Source organism: Perna viridis, chromosome 4 (assembly GCF_037379345.1).
Source record: "Perna viridis isolate PV_CMFRI_1.1 ecotype Kerala chromosome 4, ASM3737934v1, whole genome shotgun sequence".
Classification (NCBI taxonomy): domain Eukaryota; kingdom Metazoa; phylum Mollusca; class Bivalvia; order Mytilida; family Mytilidae; genus Perna; species Perna viridis.
In genome coordinates, this window is record NC_142448.1 from 45,636,733 (window position 1) to 45,658,892 (window position 22,160).

The following is a 22,160-nucleotide window of genomic DNA, read 5'->3' on the forward strand; positions in this document are numbered from 1 at the left end:
TGACTGCATTTTTCACATCTACTTCAATGCATAATGATTCCCAATTCAATTCACATCTTTGAAATAAAGTATGTTGTCTTTCATTAGGAGATATGATGTTGTTTAAATTGCGAAGATTTAGAAAGAATATCACAACTTCAAATGTAACAATGTCACTATATATACCATTTATTTGCCTAAAACTGCAACTCCTATGGAAAGTACAAAACTGTAATCAGAAGAAAATAAATGTAAATGATATGATACAATACTGAAACTAGAACACAATAAGAAATAGTGCAATTCATCACAGATAGCAAATTGGCTAAAAATTCTACAAAAATAATATAAGTGTATAGCACTGTATTTACCGAATTAAGTTTGATCATTGTATATGTAGGTTGAGAATAATAACTTCTTAACAATCGGAACTCCTCAGCCTTTCTAGTTACACCAAAGAAAAACCTCGGAGGCACTAGGCAGAAGAATCTGTCCGGAATTTTGACCAATCCGATTCTAAAATTATAGTTTTACTGGTTGAAATTTTTACCATTACTTTTTTCCCCAAGCTCTTCGCTTCACACCAAAATTCTTGAATGAGTTATTGTTCTTTATTTCTTGTGATATCTAACCAAATTTTTTAATGCCACCTGGTGGACAGAACTACTTTGAGTCACATATGACTACAATTCTGGCAAATTTTTCATGAAGAAATTCTCCTTTCTGCATTAGAGGTTATTTTTTAGTGTAGCAGAAAAGGCCAAGTAGTTCCGATTGAAGTTTTTTTAAAGTTTCATACAACATACATGTATAAAAGATTTTTGGGTGATATGCTACATGTGTAAATTGTTGTAGATGTTGAACTTGACAGTTACTTGTACAATGTATACAGAGAAAGGATTGTCATGAAGTTAGTTAGATTTTGTAAGATAGGTATCCAGTGTTTCATCAGTCTAGCTTTTGGCCAATTGTATTTCAGCAGATTAATTAAACAAAAATTGTGAATGGCGATATCACAAACCCACTATCAAAGGAACATTCTGAGACATTCAATACAAAATTCTACATTTAATACAGTTTCCAGAAGATGAATAATAATATCTGGTCAAAACAAAAACAAACAAAAGAAAAACTTACAATAAAAGCATATTAGTATGAAAATTTCAAGATTACTGTTTATTTTTAACATTATATTCCAACAACTCATTTACTTTAAAACCTACAATATAATAATTATGCAGGATATTCTCTGAAAAATTAAGAAGAGATATAAAGTAATTCCCAGAGTGTTAAAGATTGCAAAAAAAACCATCTTTTCTTAACTTCAAGATAGAGCTTTAAAATATACAATTTTCAACTGGCCATTTCAGGGATGCAACCCATACTGCATTAGAGTTTTAGAAATCACCATACATCTCCTTGTTGAAGAACTATATATTTATAATGGAATATGTGTATTCTGATAAAACAACTAAATCAATTATTCATACAGGCTTTCACACAGATTATGCCATTACACTTCTAACAATCATAGAACGGAATGCCATTTCTTCTCTATACTACACTTACAGAGATTCTTTTATTATACAACTTTATTTATTCTTACATAATATACTTCTGACACAGAAATCACGAAATTCTCAAACCTTACAAATTAAAATAAACCTTGACCTGAGAATGAGCAAACTGTAATGAAATCACTATTATGTTTAGGGAAGAAGTTATTTTTCCCTTCATCCAATGATTTTCCTTAGGTACAGTGTAATCAACTGGACAATTGGGGAAACATAAACTTTCTATTATTCTACAGGTATTTGAATCAATGTCTGATAGAATGTTGAAACCTCCATGTCAATTGTCCATTTTACTACCTAAGCAAGTTCATCAGATGATGTCATTTATCATGGGAAGACCAACATTCCTGAACATCATCACTATATGTGATGTAACTGCCACTAAATAAGTTAAACTGGAGAAAGTCAGTATTTGTATTGATTCACACAAAATATTAACATTTTTGTTGGTTAAAGTGTATGTTTTTGTAAGAATCAGGCAAAATGGGAAAAATCTGAAACATGCATGTCAAAACCCCACCACCCTGACAATATAATTGCTCTCGACGATGTTTTCTCTATTTGAAATGACCATTATTTGATCTCTGTATCACTGGATTTGCTCAGAAATTTTTCAATAGAATGTTAAAAAAATTTGGTTTTGTGTGAGTTATTTGCCCTTGAAATGTTCATTTTCAGTGCTTTTCAAAGAAAATATAACTCAGTTTACCAAAATGATATGGATTCCTCAAATCTGATGGTGCAAATAGTCAAATTAAACTTTCAAAATGGTGGGTTTTATCATACACTGTTACATCCACTGCCTGATTCTTACAGAGACTCACACTTAAAATTTCAGAAAACAATATTGATTCTAACTCCCTCTTCACATCATTACGTATTGTAAAATACTGCATCATGCTTAAATTATTTCCTATAAGATTATGACGAAAGACATTCATATTTATGAGCAATTGTACTAAGTTTTTAAAAATTTACTAAAATTTCTTTCTGTTATAGTTGTGATGTATATCTACTTCCTAAGGCTTTACAATGTTATCATCTTATAAATAATAGTTACATCTGGTATACATGAGACTATAAACCAGGTGTAATTTTATATTTATTCATAAATGATCTGTTAAAAAAAAAACACAGTTGGTGAAGAGCAAAAATACCTAAACCAATAACATTCAACAATCTTCAATAAAAATCTACCCAGAAATTAAAGTTCTTTCAAAATATGAATTTATGTAGTACATGTTTGTTATGAAACACCAAAGACTTAAAGAACATTTTTGCTGTCACACATTGAAAAATTGATATTTTCTTATTGGATTTTCTAGCTATGCATAACAGTGATTCAAATGAAAAAAAAAAAAAAAAAAAAAAAAAAAAAGCATGAAATGTTATCAATGCTATTACACCTTTAGTCAAACAATTTCTGGACTGTTTTTTGACAACTATAAGTTAAATCAAAATAAACAATAGATAGGCATTTAATGAAAGTGTCAAAAGTAAAAAAAAAATTTAAATACATGTATATTAAAAAAATAGAAAAATGCACTGAAAGATACCCTTGCTCCACTACCCAGAAACCATTAGTCCAAATATAAACAAGCAGTTGTCAATCAGGAAGTTAATGTCACAAAAATTAAATCACCAATATCAAGCTTCTGTCAAAATATCTAGTGGCTGTGATAAATACCAGGAAGTTTAACAAAAAATTGTTAAAAAAAATAGTGCTGACAAAAACAGAACAAAGGAAGGACACCAGGATCAATAAATACCTACCGCAAAAAAATATAAATAACCTGAGAATATGAGCCAATTTAGTCAGATGTGTTACATGTATGTTAGATACAAAATTAAGGAATGATTATCTAGCACTTGGAACATTGTGGTGAGCAATATTCAGTAGATTTAAGTCTACCTGTATTTGGTCACTTATAACATACAGCTAAACACACACACATTATAGAATCGGACACTTACCTTAACAGAGTCATTAGAGGTATATATGATAAAAATTATCCCCGACCTTACTGACTTGTTTTATAGGTCTTGTATGGAATATATCAATTTGGGATTGCTAATGAGCATTTGAATAACAGATGACCATGGCAAATTCTTCTAAATTCAGAATCAAACAAAGCAGTTCAAACTGTCCTCAAAATTAATACGAAGCTTTTCATGACCCCACATTAATTTGAAACAAGAGGCTCCCAGGAGCCTGAATCGCACACCTTGTTGAATTTTGCCTTTCAAAGGCAAGGAACATTTGTACAAAGTTTGGTTTCAATTGATCAATACTGTCAGAGGGGAAGATTTTTTAAAGAAATAACATTAAAAATAGCAAAAATCATTGAAAAAGGGCATTATCTCCAACATAACTCAACAGTTTAAAACCAAAATTTGACCAGAGATAGATCTAACATGCTGCACACTTTTATCCATGTCAGAATTTAGCTAAACCTAATGGTTTAGGAGATATATGTGAAAAACTATTGTCTGACCCTATGTTCTATTTTTAGTAATGGCAGCCACGTTTTTCGACAAATCAAAAATCCCCACATCAGTTCTATGCATGATACCCCAAGGAACATTCATACCAAGTTTAATTTCAATTGCTCAAGTAGTGTCAGAGGAGATTTTTGAAAGAAATAACATTAAAAACAGCAATAATCGTTGAAAAAGGGCAATAACTCCAACATGGCTTAACAGATTAAAACAAAATTTGACCAGAGATAGATCTCATCATGCTGAACACTTTTACCACGTGTCAGAATTTTGCTAAACCTAATGGGTTAGGAGAAATATGTGAAAAACTACTGTCTGACCCCTGTGTTCTACTTTTAGTAACGGTGGCCATATTTTTTGAGGAATCAAAAATCCCCACAACATTTCTATGCAGGATACCCCAAATAACATTCATACCAAGTTTGGTTATAATTAGTCAAGTAGTTTCAGAGAAGAAGAGTTTTGTATAATTGTTAACGACGATGACAACGACGGACGCCAAATGATGGCAAAAGCTCACATGGCCTTGAGCCAGGTGAGCTAACCCTCCCCCCCCCCCCAAAAAAAAAAACAACCAACAAATAATGAAGTTTGTTATGCATGTACCATAACATTTGTGTTAAGAATAAACCAGGAATCCTGTAAATCACAGTACAGGTTAAACTGATTGTTGACCAACAGTAAATGGAAGATTACCTGTTGCATGTTACCGACCTTAATTCCTTATTATTAACGCCTTAACCCCAAACATTAATTTAAGACTGCCAGTATGGAAACATGCAGGACCAAAAATGCAGTTAAGGTCATAATTCCCAAAATTAATCAGTCTTAGTTTTGTGGTTTGGAACCTTTTGGTATAATTTTGTAAAGAGTCTCACAATTTATCCTTAGCCATAATTTTTAAGAAATGCATGTTTTTGGCCCCTAATTCCTAAACAATAACCACCTTATTAATTCCAACAGTCCTTCAGTTGAATCTTGTAAACATTAATTTTCAAGTTATCACATAAAAAACCAATGAACTACAACAGCATCATACCCTTATAAAAATGTAAGTTAAGTTATACACTACAAGTATTTTCTTTTAACTTGACGACAGTGCAGGAAGGAAATTCTCAAACCAAAAGTAAAACTTCTTAAATAACAAAAATACTGAGGTAAAAAAGTCACAAATAACTCATCTTGAATATACTCTCATCATATGACAATTCAATACATTATCATTTAAATAGTACAATTTATTTACATGTACATTGCACATGTATAGGAAGCAAATACAAAATACACACACTTGGCTACATCATTTACACTTTGGCAATGGAATAATTTGTATTTCAAACTTGATTTTTTCTATAAATTTTTTTTTGGAATTCAGATAAACAGCAAACAGAAAAATCAACTTAAAAAATGTGTTTTTTCCCAGTTATATTAATATGAGGGTATAATAATTCAGTGTCTTTATGGTTCCTTAAATATTTTCTCCTATTGTCATATACTAAATTTTTCTATATCATTTATGGTAGTTCAATACCTATTACAAATTATCCTTTTCTCGTCAATCTTGTATATATGAATAGAAATACCTAAACATTTACAATAAGCAAATATTTACTACAATGTAAAAGCTTCTATTTGAATTACAGTGCAATTCTTTTAAAGTTAAATGGCAAAAATAAAACACTCCATTTTTTCAAGAAGACTTTTTTCAAGTGTAATGGGAATTTTTTTTTAATAACAAGAACATGAAGAAAAAAGTTCATATTCTTGGGAATAGTGGTATAAATATGACAATCTATAGAAGGAAGAAATACAATACACTCTGAACATAGATAAGTATCTTACCATTAGGGTGCAAGTTGCCAATATGTCTCATGTCATAGCAACAGTAAGGTTTAACAGGCACTAATAATTTTGATTTTAAAAAAGAAACTTCACATCTAAATCATCAGATATTTATGTTTGAGTAACAACTTGCCTTGGATAAGGTACAAGTATTCAGGAAATGCTTATTAAAACAAGAGGCTCCCAGGAGTCTAAATCGCTCATCCGATTAATTGTTTGCCTTTCAAGGCAATAACTCTAACAAGAGTCATATGACAACTTTGACCCAATGGAAACTAATGTAAAGCTCTTCAAGCTGAAGAAGGATGGCCACATTTATTTTCCATACCACTTATAGTTTTTGAGATATATGTAGAAATTGGTGACTTGAGCCCTGTGGTATAAAAACAGCAACTGTGGCCATGTTTTATGCTTTATCTATATAATCAATGCAATTTTTAAAGTAGATACCATAAAGATGCTGGTGTCTAAGTTAGGTAATAATCCAATAAGTGGTTTCAGAGGAGAAGATTTCCAATGGACACCAAGTAATGACAAAAACTCACATAGCCTTTTAGGCCAGGTAAGCTACAAAAGTAATGAAATATTCTGATTTTCATTCATGGAGTTGTAGTTATGTCTATATATGATTAAAACAGACAAATTATATTTACACGTAGAAATCTGTACACATTTTAGATAACAAATCTAAATATAATAATTTTAATTTGTCCTATATATCAGGGCGACTATTTGTTAGTTATAATAGTGTACTTTAACATTGACCACTTATCTCACTTCAACTGAGAAATAACCTTAAGGTCAGCAAGAATGTATCCACAAACAAACTTATGATTAACATGCAAGATTTATATGTTCAAAATCAAGTTTGAAATAGTAATAAATGAATATTCACAATTTTATCACAAAATTAATTAACCACAATATACTGTAGTATTTGAAAGACAATTTTAGCACAATAAGTACTACACACACATATATATGGCAGTATAAATGAGACACACTAGTGTATTATGCACCATTAGGAGATTATTACACAACACATAATTCTAAAGTCCAGCCTTCGTTAATGGTATTCCAGTATCTGTTTATGGTAAAATAGTAAATATCTGAAAATAGAATAAATTGTTTATAAACAGATAACTACAGCTTATTGATGATCATACTGCAAGTTTAGAAATAATTGACATGCTGTGAAAATGTGTATTGGTTGTAATTGCCATAATACAAACATATTAACTGCAGGGTTGTATACCTGATGTCCAAAAAAAAAAATAAATAAGTACACCGTATTTTCTGGGCTATAAGTTTTGAATTAGAGCAATCGAAAGTGAAATAAACAAATTTTATGAAATGCATTGTAGCTGAACATTTTTTCTTGAAACTTTGATAAATGATTGGGTTTCAGATTTTCACAGCTTTTATTTCCAAGCAGTGTTCTAGGATTCCTATTTCCCATTACCCGGGGCAAGTGAAATTTGGGTCATGGAAAGTTAGGTACTTAGTTACACTTTCCCGTGGCAAGTTGAAAACTTCATATGCTGTAAGGATTTGTTTTGTTAGGAAAGCAGTCATTGACTGTGGGAAAGTTGATTTTATATGGATTTTTCCCAAGGACACCTCAATTTCTGAAAAATCCTGGAACACTGCCAAGGCTGACAAAATGGTTGACAAGTTTGAGATAGTAAGGGTTATTCTCCAAGATTTATTTACAAACAAAATAACTAGTCATTTTGATTGTTCACAAAATCAAAGTTTGAAAAATTCAAGGTTTGATGATATAGGAGAAAAATCTTGTACTTTCAATTGTGTTTGAGAAATCCCAGGTGTTTTAGTCATCAGAGTTCAAAAGAATGAAGTTTGACTGTAGAAAAATAACAATTTTTGGCATTTTTGTCTATGAAATCTATTACAAAAACTTCTCCCTGTCGAAGGCAAATGGGTTTTTGATCATTTCTTCCTCTAGATTAGGCCCTGGGGTTACAAATTACTTAAAGTGTGTACTTTTGATACATGTAGCATAAACTGCTGAAAGATGACTTAGTTCAACATGTAAGAATTCAAACTAATTATTTGTAAAACTTCTCTATAACAGCAGGTGTATATCTAAATAAACACTATGCAAAGTTTAAAATACTAGTTCAATAATTACACAAAAGTAGGTACTGACTAAAACTTAAAGTAAAAAAATGACTGCATGAGAAGATGAAGGAAATCATTTGTCTAGTTTCTCCATAATAAGAGGTGTAAATAAACTCTGCAAAAGTTTTAATAATATTGCCTTCATACTTTTTGCAATACATTTTACACGAGTAGGTAACCCCATCCCCAAAATGTTATGGAGGGCAGATACACAGCTATTAGGTCCAACTTCACCCATTGGTAACCTAAAATTTCATTGAAACTTATCATAATAGAGGAAAATGAATTGACACTAAATGCAAAAAAGAAAAATCATCAAAATAATTAAACAAAAGTTTGCACACGATATCTTTCAATACCAAAGCTTTCTTCAAAAGAAAGAAAAAAAACATGCAAAAATATTTAAACAGATCTTACAACTTCGGAGGAAAAATGCATCCAAGTACCTACATTTAGATATTCTAATTTCTGCTGGATATAAAGAAGGCAGAGTAACTTTGTATAACCTTCAAGATATTTTTAGTATCAAGTCACCAATGTGTAGTGTCTATATACCTACCCTTCACTATTTAGCACCTCCTGTGGTGAAGCCCGACTAATCATATGGTCATCACATTTAAACCACTGGTCTTTATGTTGTCTGATGTAACATGTATAGTGACCACATTCAATTGTTCCCATGTGGTTTACCACAGCAAACAGGGAATATCTGTAAACAATCATATCAAGACATATAAGGTAGATACAACTTATTTGGTCTCAGTCTTAATTCACCCTTTCAGGTCAGAAATGACATTTTTTATTTGTTTTCATCAACTGTATCCATACAAATCAATGGTACCCTATGTGAATCTTATAATGAAGAGAAAAGAATTGTCTACAATTTAAGTACATGTAATTAATTTGCTATACCTCTCATAAAATGGTAGATCTGAGAAAATTTTAACACATGAAAGGGGTGTAGAAATCCTCACCTTGTTCATTTTTTACCTTACAACATATTAATTCTAACAGTCATCCTACAACTTCAACTCATGCATACTTGTAGGCCTTATGGTAAAGATCATTTCATCAATTGAAAATTTTTTCTAGCTATGGTTTTCAAGATACTGGCTAAAGACCGCAAAAATGTCATTTTTCATCTTTCAAGGGCAAAAACAATGAGTTCCTACAACTTTGACACATTGGTGACTTTTGTAGAGCTCTTCAGGAAGAAGAAAATTTGTCACCTTCAGTTTTCTCTACTGGTGCACCTGGTAAATGCTCCCAGTTTTTTGTGGAGTCCGAGTCGCTCATTTGCTTTTGTTACTTTGTATGTATGATTTTAGTTACTTTATTTTCTTTCTTGCGTACGTCTGTTTTCCATGTCTGGTCTTTGTCCCTGGATTACATTCTTTTGATTACTGCTATAACCTTGGTTCCCTTGATTACTCTCTATCCATCATAGTTTTTGAGATATACCTTGAAAAAGCGGCTTTGCCCCTATCAACCTATATTCTATGAATAAACATGACTGCCATGTGTATCTTTGGACCAAAAACACAATTTTAGTGCAGAATTCTCTAAGGAATATCCATGCCATTTTTCATAAAACCTGTAAAGTAGTTTGAGAGAGGAAGATGCCAGGAGAAAAGTTTACAGAAGGTGTCAATGACAACAGGATGACATTAATATTTTATATTATAATATAATATATTATATTAATAATTAATATTATTGGCTATTTAAATAGGTTTGCCTACCCACTAGTTTTACTGATACCTCTTTGTTGTATAACTTACTTATTATCACATGAAAGACTTTTGGCAGATTCTTGGACAATTTGATTGCTGTAACCATTTTTGTTGTCTCTAGATGAGGACATGAATGGAGTCATGTCAAGTTCATCTGGGAATGAAACAAATGTAGAAATCTTCTTGTGGTACCCAGTTGAATGTTCAAATCTCTGCAAAATATGAAAATACCTTCAGGCAAAAGAATTAAATAAAATCAAGCCAAAAAAGAAAATTGAGGCTACACAAAATTCTATTACAAACACCTTGTAAACCAAGCAATCATGTTAAATCAAAAGTGTTAGAGATAGACAGAAAAACAGTCTTGATAATCCAAACTACTTCAGAAAAATAGTTATGTCTTGTATGAGTGTAAAAAATTGAACTAAGTAGTTATGTGTAGTTGTTGTTGATTAAATTAATGAAATATAAAGAAGATACTTGTTGGTAACAATGCATCAGACCAAATATCAAAAGAATTTAAGAAGCAGTTTCTAAAGAGTTGCTTCTACAAGATCTTCTATTGTTTAAATATGTTCAAAATAGTCTAAGTTCCACAACTCAAACAAATTCATGGAATCAAAATAGTGGTGTAGTATGCAAATTTACACTTCATACCAATACAACATATCAAATAGCAAAAGAATTCATCAAGCATGTTCAGAGAAGTTACTCAAGTATGGTGATATAAATTGAATCTTCTAGTAATGGCAATATGATGTTAATCTTGAAAATAAAGCAGTATTTTTACATAGATGTTATGTTGTAAAAATATAACTATAAATCTTCATTTCTGAAAGTGTATGAACACAAATCTAAACCTAAACATGAAAAATAAATAAGCAATAGTCAAATGAAAATGTGATAAAATTATTTGACTTCCAACTACTATGCCCACCTTAAGATGAAAACAAGCAACAACAGGTTGTTTTTTCATTGTCAGCTGTTTAGTAGATTCCTGGTAACTGTGACAAGTACTACATTTAATTTTGGCTGAACTGCCTAGATGCTCTGGCTTTGTAAATCTGTAAGTATATCAATCAAATTATTATTACTGAGTTTTAATTGTTTGTAACATTTAGCCTTTAACCCATTTTTCAAATATTCTGATTAATGTATATCTACATATACAAAATATTTGTATTAAAAAGTGGAAAGAACCCTTGTAAGTTGGTCCAAGCTAATGTCCTGTAAATTTAGGAATAAAATATGATTGAACAATTAAAATCCATTTTACAGTCGAGAAGTTGCAGTAGGTCAAAATATTACCCTTTACAGGTTTTCTTTCATGTATGATACATGCGTGATAATGAAATTTCATTTGTAGTTAATGAACTTTTTCAGATAGGGATATAAGTAGTTTTTCACAAGCAGCTGGACCAAGACTCCAGAAAGGTAAAACATGCTGGTCATTAACCAGCATATTTTGCAAATGACTGATGAAGATTTTCTAATGTCCATCAATTTCCGGCCCACCTTTCTGTGTTAACGATAGCATGTGGTGCAGAAAATTTCTGTAAAGTACAAAGAATCAGTCAGAGTTTGTCATTATTAATTTATCGATTGAATCCTTTTCATGCAGAGGTCAACATCCCATTTGAAACTGTATTGTGTAACATATTAAAAATTTGATATTATTTACCAACATGTTCTTCATTAAGAACTTCCCATATGTTTCCCGATGTAAAGGAAAAGTCCGAGAGGTATGATGAAGTTTACTCGTTAGGACACCCATGTCAGTGGTTGTTTGTTTGTATGTTCAAAAATTTGTTACGGTCATAGCATGTGTTGAAATAACACAAATTTCAATATACATCTTTAAATGACTCAAAAAAAAAAAAAAAAAAAAAAAAAAAAAATATCGTTTTTTTTTTTTTTAAAGTTTATTGTCAATCTGAGCATTTTAAAGATGGGCACAAAATTTTGCCTGCAGAGCGTGAAGTCTGATAAAATGACCTACATCACCTGCCAAAATTTCCAGAGACTTGAGCTGGATACATGTGAAAAAATTTAAGGATTCCTCTTTGGTTCTGGGGAGCTAAAATGCATGGCTTACCGTTTTAAGCAGTCTAGTAATGAGGTAGGTTCGTATGTTCCTGGACTGTTCGAGTAACCTAAAATGACACAATTAATTCAATATATCTGTTCATTGGCTGTTAGAATAATGTTGTTCTCTTAAGATTTACTGTGTGAACTACCAACTCAACTTGAAAAAAAAATTGAAATTTGAGAAACCTAATAAGTTCATTTACATTGATTATATACATGTAGGAGAATATTTTGGTACTTTTTTTAATTTATTTAAGAAAATAGAAGTGTTTGAATCATCCTATTTGGTTTGTATATCAATACATTTTTGGTGACTGAAATATACAAAAGTTTTCTTTCAGAGCTTTGATAAAAATATGCATGTTTCCCCATTTTGTTAGCATTAAAAGTCCTATTTTTTTTTTATTCTATTCAAAGCACAACTATTATTTTATTGTAAATTCACCAATTTTTGCAAGCAATTCTGCAAATGTACATTACAATGATCAAAGAAAATTACACTGACACTTTCACAGTTAGTACATATTTTTGTTGAGATGCACACCTGAACTCTATGCTTATTAGAACAGGTCTCACTTACTACTAATGAGTTAAATGGTATCCCTCTATGTAGTACCAAAAAACCGAGATCTATATGCATTGTAAGTGCATAATATTTGTGTATGCTGATCAAAAGTAGTCAAAATAAAGCTGAGAATGTGTACTTTAAATCATATTTGTAATATACTACAAAAGTGTATTAATATTGTTCACATGTAATTTGCCTCCATGCTGTCAGTTAGCAGAAAAGGTAAAAAAATGTGGATTTTAAATATCATTTATATAAATAAATTCTGCTAATTTTTTTATGATCATTAAACCATCAACACTAATTTTGAAAGCCATATTTTCCAAGTTTCATAATGGTATGCAACTTTAAGATGTCATTTGTTCTGGGAATTCACAGTGAAATTTTGAAAATTACTTTTCTAACATGTAAAGTAATGGAAACTTTAGTGGTTAGCGAGGCCATAATGGATGCCACATTAGATTGCTAATGATACCTTTTTATCACCGCTGAAAATAAGGACAACAATACATACCTGAGCTAGGAGATGAATTGGATGTGCCATTTGATGGCGGGGGCCCTGGGCCCAAGTCTAATGAAATATCCCATATAGGATCTATAGTTGTTGATACATTTCTAAAAGTGGAAAGATTATATTCATATGATACAGAACATACAACATATTCCCAAACATTGTTTACCAATACTACAGATAACCTTCAATGATAACTTCATACAGTAGTCTGTGTAGATAATTATCATAAGTTCAATCTAAATTGATTGTAACACTTACTTGCTAAATATGTTAGATTATAATAAGCATGACATAATTTAACTTAATTAGTTGATATTGGTCAAAAGTTGAAAACAATCTTTTAATATCCTGTCAGTCTGTTTTTTTATATATATTCTAAATAAAAGGATCCTCTTCTACAAACAGCATTTCCCATTTTCCAATTCAATTTATCCTTTAATGTTTTGTTTTTAGTTTTTCATTTGGCTTTGTAGTAACTTGGAGATCAACAGATCATTACCTTAAAGCTTTCAAGCAATATTTCAACAGCTTTGCTTTATTTCCAGCTTTAAACTTACTTGCACTGTTGACATGTAACATCAGATTGTAAACCACCAGTAAATATCTGATCAATAATACAGTTACAGTGTAAAGGACTTCCTGGATTGTTGGTCCCATTTTTACCTACAGATGCACATAAGACAAATACATGTAAAACAATTTAATATGACTTTAGCTGGAATACCTACAGGAATACTCTCAAAATGATACCCCTACAACCTTATATAAAGTATGTAGGCATATACATGTTCTATCTACAATTTCTTTTTTATCCTATTTTATTACATGTATATAAACACAAAATTTCCTCAAGGCAGAAGTTTAATATAAGATAAATAATAGCACCCTATAAATGTTCATCTGACAAAGTTACATTATTGGAGTCAATAGATATTTTGACCAAGTTCTCATTCATTTTTAAGCATTGTTACAGCATTGACTATAATTAACAGTGAATGTACTATCATTCACATTAAGAGTTCTGGAGATCTTTGGTAAAAACATTGCCACAATGAGAAAGTTTTGCCCTGCTAAGCTGACACACCGTACAGCCCATTAACATGTAGCTATAGCTTCATACCAAATTTTAAAATGTATTAATTCACTATATCTGGTTTTTTTTTCATGAAGGTATGCCAAGTTTTAGGAAATGAAAATGTACAAAACCGTAAATAAGCAACAAAATTTTACAGTTGTCAGGAAGTTAATACATGTTCAAACCCACCAAGATTAACCTGCATACCAAATCAAGACTTCTAATGGTGGTGTACAAAAAAGTACTAGCTAGTTAAAAGGAAGACGATATTATTAGTCATGTAATAGAAAATATATTTCTATATATTAGCTGAGTAATATTACATTTCTGTACAAACCTTGATCACTAGGTCGACACTGTGATAATAAAATATTAGCTGAGTAACCTTTACAATGTCTATGTAACACATCAAGAGCTGCTATCAGGAATTCATGAGCATCCTGCTGCTCATATCCTGCTAAGTGACGAGCATTGGTCCATACCAAGTGTAAAAGACGGAAAGGTATATGTGGAGCTCTTGCTCCTGAGTAAAACTGAAAAATAACATTAATTTACTGTTTAAGGATAGTAGCTACGTGTAAGCTTGTATACAGAATCACTCTTTGCGAGCAACTTATTATTGTATTTCTAGTGTGATGAATATTACATTTCCCCCACATTAAACTCTTATTATGATTATGGTTGTTAAAGAGTAATCAAGGGAACCAAGATTCTAGCGGAAATCAGAATAATGTTATCCAGGGACAAAGATCAGACATGGAAAACAGACAAAGACAACTAAGAACATAAAGTAACTAAAATAATATGTACAAAGAAACAAAAGTAAATGAGCAACTAGTACTCCACTAAAAACTGGGAGCATTGACCAGGTGCATAGGTAGGGTAAGTGTCCTCTGCTTTTCTACAAACATCTGCCAAGTTGCTCATAAAAAGTCAAGTCCGGGTAAACGAAAGAGGAAAGGAAAACTGTTAATCATCCCTTCCCTTGAATTACACTCTCAACCTACATTGTACATGTAGTTAAATAGCTATGAAATAAATCACAGTCCAGTATGTAAGCAAACTGTGGCAGCATCCAAGTCAAATAGATATTTTCAATCATTTGCTAATTTTTTTTGTGTGCCAAACATCATATACAAAACAAATAAAGAACTTCCCAGAGTTCAGCATGATTAAATAGCAGCATGTGGAACTTGAGGCAAGTGTGGACACAACATTAGTTTTGACACACTTAGGCATAGGGACTTCCAGTTCATTATGGACACAACAACTGGTTTGGACACAGTATAGCACAAAAGGATAAGGGGTGTTAAAGGCTCTTATTGGCCTAAATGTGATATTTGAATCCATAACAAAGAAGCAAACATAAGTACTTAGAGAATTCTTGTACTAAAAAGACAAATGAATTGTTAGAAGTTTACCAAAATTTCAATATTCTGTCAATTTTGTACTTTTTTTGTCATTTTCCAGTCATATTTCTAGCAACAAAATGGTGTCCATACCCAAGAAGCAACTTCATATTTAGTGAATACCAGTACATTCACTATTGCATTATTATTTTTATTATTTTTTTTTTAAAATATTCCTTATGATAATCCCTGCCTGCATTATTCAATCAGTTTTTAAATATCTCTATCTGTTTTTTAGTTTTTAGGCACCAAAAGGGCTACACTATGAAAACTTAAAGATTTCTAAAACTTTTAATTGCAATTCAAGGGGGAAAGGGCTTAAAGCTATCAAAAATCTCAGCTTTGTTGTAATATCACATTTTTTGTGAAGGTTGGATGAAAATCTACCATTTAAGTTAACTTGGCCTTAAGAAAAAGAATGCTTTGAGAAATTAGTTCATTGTAGTTCGACAATCATATGTCACTTAAAAACTGATGAAAATTGTAAATTTGATGTTTTTTCTGACATATTAATATCCAAACTTAGAAACAATTGTTTTTTTTCAATAAAGATAAACTAAGCATGTGTTTACTAAATATGAAGGTGTTTTCTGGGTGTGGACACCATTTCCTTGCCAAATATATGATTTGAAGTGACCAAAAAGTACAAATTTGACAGATATCTGAATATTAGCTTCAAGCAATTTTTGTCCTTTTAATTGCAAGAATTATCTTAAGTCTTTGAGTTTTTCCATTTGTTATAAATTCAAGTCTCCAAATTAACTAAAAAAAATTTCAACACGTAATGACTAATTTTCAGTTGTATTATAAGCAAATGAGAGCCTTTATTACACAATACATTTCCTTTCTGAGCTAATATTTTTCAGATTCTGACATAAAAATAAAACACACTGAAAATTTTCAATTTCATTAGAGGCAAGCCAATGCCCTCCCCCTCTCAACAGGATCCACCTATGAGAAAATACCTGGTAACAACAAACAACTCGGAGCCATTTGTCCCCCACCATCACAAACGTCGAAGTGAAAGAGTACCATAACTCCTGTAAAATTTGTTGAATTGAAATTGCAACATTATATGCAGTTATATTAAGTTTTTTCCTTAACAAGTTCAACATGCATAAAATGAAGAAGTCTTGGTTTGAAAATAAAAAATTCTATCTGGAGTTTGTATTAAGCAAGATACAACTTAATGTTTACTTTGTTATTACCTCTTGAAAAAGTCGAGACATTTCACAAACAAGGCACTGCCTAGCTTCATCATCTTTCATTTCACAAACATGTTTGTCAGCTAAAAAGTAGTCTCTTAATACAGGAGTGTGGATCAAAGCTTGTACAATACAGTTCATAAAGCAGGTGTTACCTAAATTTATTAATCCTCTTAGACCTGTAAAAATAATGTAAGAAAACTTTAAATCTTTAATAAACAACAGTTTTTATGCTAAATTTTTACAAATGTTTTAGAAGACTATGTTTTTTAAAAACTTCATTTTTACTGCTGTACACAAGAATTATTCTATTTGTAGATACAAAGTAATATGAGCAGTAACCATATTTATAAAGAAGAATGACCTTGATTTACTGACAAAATTAATACTGTCTCAAAATTGAAAATATGTGTAAATAGGTTATTACAGTTTGTATTTTGAGGATCTAACCAAATTTGCATGTGAGCAGAATTACATGTCTTTCCTCTTTAAATGATCACATCTTTGAAATTTGAAAAAAAGTTACTCTTTATACAAGTGGAAGAAATTCTACATCTTCAATATGCTATCATAAATATACCAGAAATACTGAACCTGGTTTAACCCACCTTTCATTTTAAAATGCTTGTATCAAGTCAGGACCACTGAAGTGGTTTTCAACTTTCTAGTTTTTACCATTGATATTGCCATTTGTTATATGGCTTTCCTCTTGACTATTGCCTAGCTTTATCAGTTCAGTAATTTTGTTATTACCCTTCATGAGAACTGTTTATCTCCTATTAGTTCAATTTTGTAATTAATAGCAGAAAATTTGCATCGAACTAGTTTCCTTAGTGCCTAAAAGGAAAATTCTACAAAAGTATTTTACCAATGGTTGAAGTGGTTTCAACTTTTCTTCTTTTAGGATTTTGCAGCAAAATATCTTTTTCTGTATCAGATGGTTCCCATTGAACAAACTGTCTCAAACCTGCAAGCAAAAAAAAAATTTTTTTAAATGTACCATTATGAAATTTCATTAGTGTTGAAGCATTCTCTCTATTTGCAAAACATGCCCATTTCAGTTATCTCCTCACAAATTTGAAATAGTACAGCTCAAGCTTTCTCCAAAATTATTCTATGGTGCCAATTATGCATTCTAACCCTACAAAGCATAGCACTATATTGGCCTAAGGAGATCACTGCCATTCTCTCCTTTATAGTGTTAACCTCCATATGAAATGGAGATTATTTCAGTGAAGAAAAACCTTGTTGAAAAAGTTATTGAAAGTCCTCAAATGGTGTTTGGGTAAGCATACCACATGCTAGCAGTGTATCACATTATGCCTCTACCTATGCATATCTCCATTGGTACCATTACGAATCTTTCTTTATACAATAATATACCTATACAGGCCTCAAGCTACTTGAAACAAGCAATTCATAGCCATATATCCCTCCCTGCTGCTGCCAAAAGATGAAGTGCATAAGTTCCATAATTCTTGTAAAATTTGTCGAATCAGGGGTCATGGAAGATGTGAAACAGAGTACATAATGCATATGGGCTTCATTCACCTATGTTTTTTTCTATCAGTTACATGTATATATGAAACAGTACCTGAACTGCTCCTTGCATAACTGAGTCTTCAGTCAAAAACAAATTTCCAATCTGTTAAACCATTGATCGCTTCCATTTATATTACCTGACTGCTCATTTATTTATGTTTCAGTTTTTATTTTTTACACATACCCAGTATTTACTAAAAGATTTAAATTTAGACATGAATAAAACAATTTTTCTTTACATAAGTTTTTTGTAATGAAATAAACAATGTAGAATTGATATTTAAAGTACAAAGTAAATTTAGTATGGTATTATATTGATTTCATTCCAATGAAATTCTGAAATTTATGTAATCTCATCATGTCATTTTACATTACAAAACCACAATCAGACCATTCACCGGTCATTGGCCCATCATTAACCATTCAATCTTCAATCATTGATTCCATCAAATAGTTGCTTGGGATTGGTCCGATTGTGTATGATGTTGCAAACATGTACACAATATACAAGTATTTCTTCTGATGTTTATTTATTTTTCACAGAAACTAATGATAATATATACATTTTCTTTAAGCTACATGTGTAAGTAGCTATATATTTTAAACAAATGCTGACTGAATGACTGACTGTAATATACTTACACTGTACATTTGTATATGAGCTTAAGGTTATATACCTCTACCCACCTCCCCTCTTTCCCAAATTTATTACAGCAAAATTAATATATGAATGAGCAAAGTTAAGGTTTTTGCAAAGTATTGATTTTCAGAACTGTGAGAAATTATCAGGCAGAGACAATTCTGGTGGAATTTTCATTTGTTCTTGATTTTTTTTTTCATGGGCCCCACTTTACTCATGATTTATTAGTCAAATATCCTGTCTCTAGATACAAGTATTAGGATCATGATCAAAATTTAAACTGACAAATCAAGATTAAAATCTTTATTGGCAAAAATACTGCAGCAGTAAGTCCGAACTTATCACCAACTAAAGAAATGTGTTGAAATGGAAAATTATCTGTTTAAATAAGATCAAATTAAATGCTTTTGTGTTATCTGCTTAATTATCATTTGATATAAATTTATCCAAACAAGAAACAGCACATTTGTTACAAAGTACATTATGTACAAGTATAAACAATTAAACACCAATTCATGAATTAGCATAAGCTGGAATGATGAATGTTCATCCATTCTCTGCCTCAAAAGTTTAAGTAAAGCTGATTAAAATACTCGCTTGAAAACAAAATATAAGACAGATTACAAATATTTCAAAAAATTTTTTTTTAACAGACTCCATTGTAAGAACGATAACTTGGGTCAACATACCGCCAAAAGCTGTAAAGTACCCATCTTCAGCGATGTCTGAAAATGAGAAGGCAACATCACTTTGCCTTTGTATCAGGGTTAATTGAGTAACACCAGGACCACTTTTTTGTCAAAATTGCCCAGTGCTGTTAGTCCTGTGTATACTTACATGTATATACTTATATGTGCATTAAGAGTTACATGAAACATTGTAAAAAAATGACTAAGTAATAATGGCATCTCATTTAAGCAGAATAAAGATACATTTCTGCAAAATAAATTATTTCCCACCTAATTAATGTTTCCATCTAGATGTTTTAAAATAAATAATTTTAATGCTTTCTTGCCAAGTTAGATATTCTTTACCTTGTGCTTTAGCAGCTCGCTGATGCTGTGAGGTAGATATTTGTTCCAGGTCCATATCATACATATAATCATTACAAGCAAAACAGTATACAGTTCCATAACTCAAGTCCATTGCTAAAAAATAAATAAATCTTCTCCATCTACATGTAAATTGTGCAGCACTACAAAAGACTTTTATAAATCTAAAAGTCAAAGTTGTAAGCAGTACTTGTGTGCTGAGGAAATATTAGGCTGCTTTACAAGTTTTTAACCTAACTGTGCATATTACATATGTTTTTAAGTTGCTAATATTGTTAGTGACTTCTTGCACTTACATTTTCACTTCTTTACATTCAAATACGATTTAGATAATCATGTTTTACTATTCCACATTAAGCTGCTGATAGTTGCCATGTTTACCGTCATAGCTTAGTACTTCTAGCTTCATACTAGATCAAAATGTACCACTTAAGTATCATACACATGTGTTCCACATGTGTTTTTTGATAGTATGAGAACAGGAAGTTTACATTAAAAGATGAAATTATTGGTTAGTATTGAACATTTACCCAGTTTCCGATTCAGACACAGGAGCTCGTTACAACTGACTATATAGGTCATGTACATTATCAGGGCCCCGTTATCTCTATATAGCTATTGCCAGATGTTTTATCTGAATCCTGGTAACTAGTTGTTTTGATTGAAAGCATTTGGGCTATCACGGTTATGGAAGATCACTCACATCTAGGGAACCAAGATTCTAGTGGAAGTCACCTGATTTTAGACCATATTGCATTTGTGCCATTTCAGATGTTAAAAGCGATTTTGAAGACTTCCGTCTTTGATTAATTTTATTTTTCTTATGATTTTGTATTTAGCAATTATGAAGATAGGATGGAAGTTACTGTTGATGTCAAGTATGCTGTTAAGTTTTTTTTGTATTAAACTTGAAGTTGTTAATACTTGCCAAGGAAGTGACGATTTCTCTCAGCATGTTGATGTATATGCCTGTCAACATAACATCCAAAATACACACAATGCAAACATGCATGAAGCCTTGTGGCATATCTTTGACATGTATGACATCTACTGGAGGTAGCCTGAAACGAGAATAAGAAATATAGTGAAAAAAGTCTACATGCACATGAAATGTATGATGTGTACAGATCTGATTTCCTTAATACTTCTGTCAGCTTATAACCTTACTTTGTGTGCATCTGAAATGTTTGATATGTCCTTTTCACTGGTATGTCTTGTATGTCATGATTTATGTATTTTGTTCTGTACTGTTATGTTTGCATATATATGTTTATCCAATATTGTGATTGTTATAATTGTGGATACAAAGCTCTACAGAGCTTACATGTACATTACATGCACTTAAATTCCACTTCAAATAAAATTGTCTTTGTCTATGTGGCTGCTAAAAATGTAATACCACAAATTAAATAATATCTAAAATTATACATTCAACCTATGTTTAATTTATAGGTAATTTCATGTACTTCTAATACTCTTTCCCATACAAAATTTGTAAGCCATGATACATTTATATGTGTAAATGGTTTTGGTTAAATGCAACATTTTTCTCTGTTGGAAGTTAACAAGATAAATAGGTGCTTAATGCCGGTAAATTGCATACTGGTGTGTTGATGTTACATATTTAATTAATTGTTATTTGTTTAAACATTTTGAAGTTTAATTCCAATTTCAAACAAAAATAGGAAGAAATAATTTAAATTTTATTACAATTTCATATCTGTATGAATAAAGGCCTACTTAAAACATGCTACATTCTGGTAATCAATCAAATAACATTTAGAAATCTTTAGTTGTATGCTTAGTTTTGCCAAATATTGCAAGTAATGTATCATCTATAAAGCAGTTATCTTAAAATGGATAGACATCAATCATCATATAGTCTACTCAAACAGACTGGACCTTTCACTTTTAGATTAAGACAATTTCTTTCGTAAAAAATAAATATTATCTACATTGATCTTATTTCAATAATTTTTCTTGTCATTTTTGCTTGTGACATTTTCTAAACTAGGGAAGGGCATCAAAAGCTCTCTTGTATCCACTTTTCATTTTGTAAAACATAATTTGCCTTTCGTCGTCTGGCATCAGCTGACGGACAAGCTACGAAATAAGCATGAATTAAACGGTATGCATTCGTTCCATGAAACTTTTTGTATTCAATAATGTGTTCGCAGCACGACATAGTCGACAAATGGCTACTTCAATGCCATTTAAGTTTGTATTTCTGTTGTTTTTCACCACACAACAGCCAACAAAGACCCATGCGCAATCTTTCTGCATTTATTTACTACTTGC

The 22,160-nt window shown here is 31.1% G+C and overlaps 1 protein-coding gene across 1 annotated transcript; it reads right to left on the reverse strand.

Moving 5' to 3' along the window:
* Positions 1-155: 155 nt before the first annotated feature.
* LOC148620265 (ubiquitin carboxyl-terminal hydrolase 22-like) lies at positions 156-22,157 on the reverse strand. Its single transcript, XM_088581008.1, has 13 exons — positions 21,934-22,157; positions 20,791-20,923; positions 19,845-19,958; positions 17,497-17,595; positions 16,632-16,807; positions 14,352-14,547; positions 13,497-13,602; positions 12,940-13,040; positions 11,865-11,922; positions 10,707-10,833; positions 9,818-9,981; positions 8,596-8,745; positions 156-7,003 (listed from the first exon to the last, which is right to left on the reverse strand). Exons 1-13 carry the CDS (start codon positions 22,045-22,047, stop codon positions 6,961-6,963), a joined length of 1,581 nt encoding a protein of 526 aa, XP_088437134.1. The 5' UTR covers positions 22,048-22,157; the 3' UTR covers positions 156-6,960.
* Positions 22,158-22,160: the final 3 nt, after the last annotated feature.